General features: G+C 46.2%; 1 protein-coding gene across 1 annotated transcript; it reads right to left on the bottom strand.

Moving 5' to 3' along the window:
* Positions 1 to 322: 322 nt before the first annotated feature.
* Positions 323 to 1,277, bottom strand: Tcim (transcriptional and immune response regulator). The gene has a single exon (XM_051170030.1). The coding sequence runs from the start codon at positions 1,089 to 1,091 to the stop codon at positions 771 to 773; it is 321 nt and encodes a 106-aa protein (XP_051025987.1). The 5' UTR covers positions 1,092 to 1,277; the 3' UTR covers positions 323 to 770.
* Positions 1,278 to 2,648: the final 1,371 nt, after the last annotated feature.

The raw sequence follows: 2,648 nt of genomic DNA on the forward strand, positions 1-2,648 counted from the left end.
ACAGTACTTCCGATTTATGAAGGGCCCCATTATTTCAACTTTGTGCAAACCTGTTTGAAACGTATACAAATCCTCTAGAAACATACAGACCACCGCGTGGGTTTTACTAGGCTGGGCAAGGCATCCAGTTCCTTGACTTGGACACCAGGGGATGCACTTTCTCAGGCATTGTAATAAATGCAAGCAGTCAATTACTGATCTCTAAGAATCTTGACCAATAAACAGCATTGAGGTTTAGCCAAATTTTAAACATTTAGATTAAAAAACAACAACAACAACAAAGAGACAAAACTTAAGTAAAACATTTATGTTTGATATCTCTCCCTCTTTCCTCCTTCTCCCTACCCACTTTGATATTTTTCCAAAAGAAAACAAAGTAACAAACCAAACTACAACAGAAACCAAGTTAGGTTTGAGTTTACTCTTAGGGTCAGGGTCTTGCCGGTGACCCTGGGTGCGTGAACTCAGTCCCCACAAGTGACATGTTCTGTTCTGTGCTTCCACTGTCTTCGGCTACTTCAGTCCTTCCCTGCTGGGAGAGTTCTCAACGCCTGCTGAAGGCACTTTGCTCTCAGTGTGACAGCTCAGGGCTGCCATGAGTTGGAGTCTATGTAGCTGGTGTGTTCTGTCCCTTTCCGTCCTCAGAGTCCAGTTGCAAGAGGCTCTCAAGCCTTTGCGTGGGACGCTGCCTCTGCCAGGGCTGGCAGGCTCCCTGGGTCCTTTAAAGGTCTGTTGGTGGATAAGCTCCTTACCCATCTTGCAATGAATGCTCAGTGCACCTTGATGGAATATTTCCGAAGCTTGAGAAACTGAAGAAGCTTGTCTTTTGTCCTCTTCTTCAGGGCCATCAGAGCTCGTGTTTTCTCCTCCAAATCTTGATCGATGGCAAAAATGATCTTGGCCCGCTCCTCTGCCTTCTTGTCTCCGGAGTTCCTGAAGAGCCTCTGCAGGGACTCCTGGTCTATGTTTTCGAAGATGTTGCCCACAGCTTTCTTGCGAGACGCTGTGTCGAAGTGGTAGCCGTGGATGGACGGGCTTACTCGAAGAGACGAGGACATGCTGGTGGCTTGGAGGCTTCGCTTTGCTTTCATCGATGTAGTTCTTCCACAGCTCAGCTTGGGCACGTCCAGGGAGCCTGTTGTAAGATCATCCCCGGACTGCTATTTAAAGTATGAAAGGAGCTCCGGGCTCAAATTACACCAGTGACGTCACATTGATCCCAGGGAGGAAAAAACCACAGAGCATTAACAGTTGAGTTGCCAAATATCTGGCTGAGGACGCTGGAATGCATTTCAAAGCCGTGTTCAGAGATAGCGGCATAGAGGCTTCCCGCTTTACACCCCAGCCGGCAATGTGCCCTACAGACCCTTCCCCTCTGGAAGCTGAAACCAGGAGAGAGAAAAGAAGACAAGAACACAAACGTTCAAACTCTCCACCAGCAAGGAGTCCTGCCAAGCTCAGGAGAGTTTCAATTTGTACAGAAGTTTTAAAGTGCTGACCAAAGCCTGGCAGCCTAGGTCTGTGTGCCCTTTGGGCATCCCTGTCCCGGCAAGGGCGCTTGCTGGGTAAGGGTGTGGAAGTCAGAAAAAAAATTACCTTGGATTCTAGAGGTAAAGTTTTCTGACAGAATTCTGACATGGCTCAGCCTGAAACCAGGAATCTCAAACTGTGCACAAATGCAATCTGCAATCTTTGCAGGAAACTGCAATTTAAACAGTAATAGCAGCGTTGACAGCTCTCTATCTGGTGTACCTAGCGACAGCAACAGTTATCCAAAGGCAGGGAGCAAAGGTTATTGGGGGTGCTTTGAATACTTAATGGCTACAGGAAATGGGCTGATCTTTTGTTTTGAGGGCTAGTTTGGAATCACTCAGCATCATTAGAGAGATGCTCTCTTCATTACAAGTTTTAATGTATTACTTTTGCTATCCACGGGACTCAGGTAAGAACAGCTTTTGTGATAAATGTTACCTTCAACTGGCCTTTATGAGCCAAATCTCTATTGTACTTTCTGGTCCTCTAAGAAATCAGAATGGGCTTTTATTTCATTTCATGCATTGTCAAGAAAGCCGCACGCCTGTAACCCTGTCTCTCTTGGAAGGCTGAGGCAGGTTGGTAGGCTGCAGTACAGAGTGAATTACACAGAAATGCCCTGGCTCAAAATTAAATTATATTGATGAAATAGAAATAAAATCACTATTTTACCTTAATAAGCCTTCCGTGATAAGATACACACCAGAGTTGCATGATCCTGTAAGGGAAGGGAAGACTGGGGTCATAGAAGTGAGATAGGAATGGTGTTGTCTTAGTTAGGGTCACTGGTGCTGTGATGAAACACCATGGCCAAAGAAACTTGGGGAGGAAAGGGTTTATTCAGTTTATATTTCCATAGCAATGTTCATCATCAAAAGAAGCCAGGTCAAGAACCAAAGCAGGGCAGGAACCCTGGGGCAGGAGCTGGTGCAGAGGCCATGGAGGGGTGCTGCTTACTGGCTTGCTCCCTCTGGTTTGCTCAGCCTGCTTATAACACCCAGGACCACCTGCCCAGTGATGGCACCACCCACAATAGGCTGGGCCCTCCCCTATTGATCACTAGTTTAAAAAATGCTTTACAGCTAGATCTTAAGGAGGCATTTTTTTTTTTTTCT

Source organism: Acomys russatus, chromosome 27, assembly GCF_903995435.1.
Source record: "Acomys russatus chromosome 27, mAcoRus1.1, whole genome shotgun sequence".
In the NCBI taxonomy this organism is placed as follows: Eukaryota; Metazoa; Chordata; class Mammalia; order Rodentia; family Muridae; genus Acomys; species Acomys russatus.

Excerpts from the sequence above, each read along its gene's own strand:
- Tcim (XM_051170030.1), bottom strand. The coding sequence starts at position 1,091 with ATGAAAGCAAAGCGAAGCCTCCAAGCCACCAGCATGTCCTCGTCTCTT.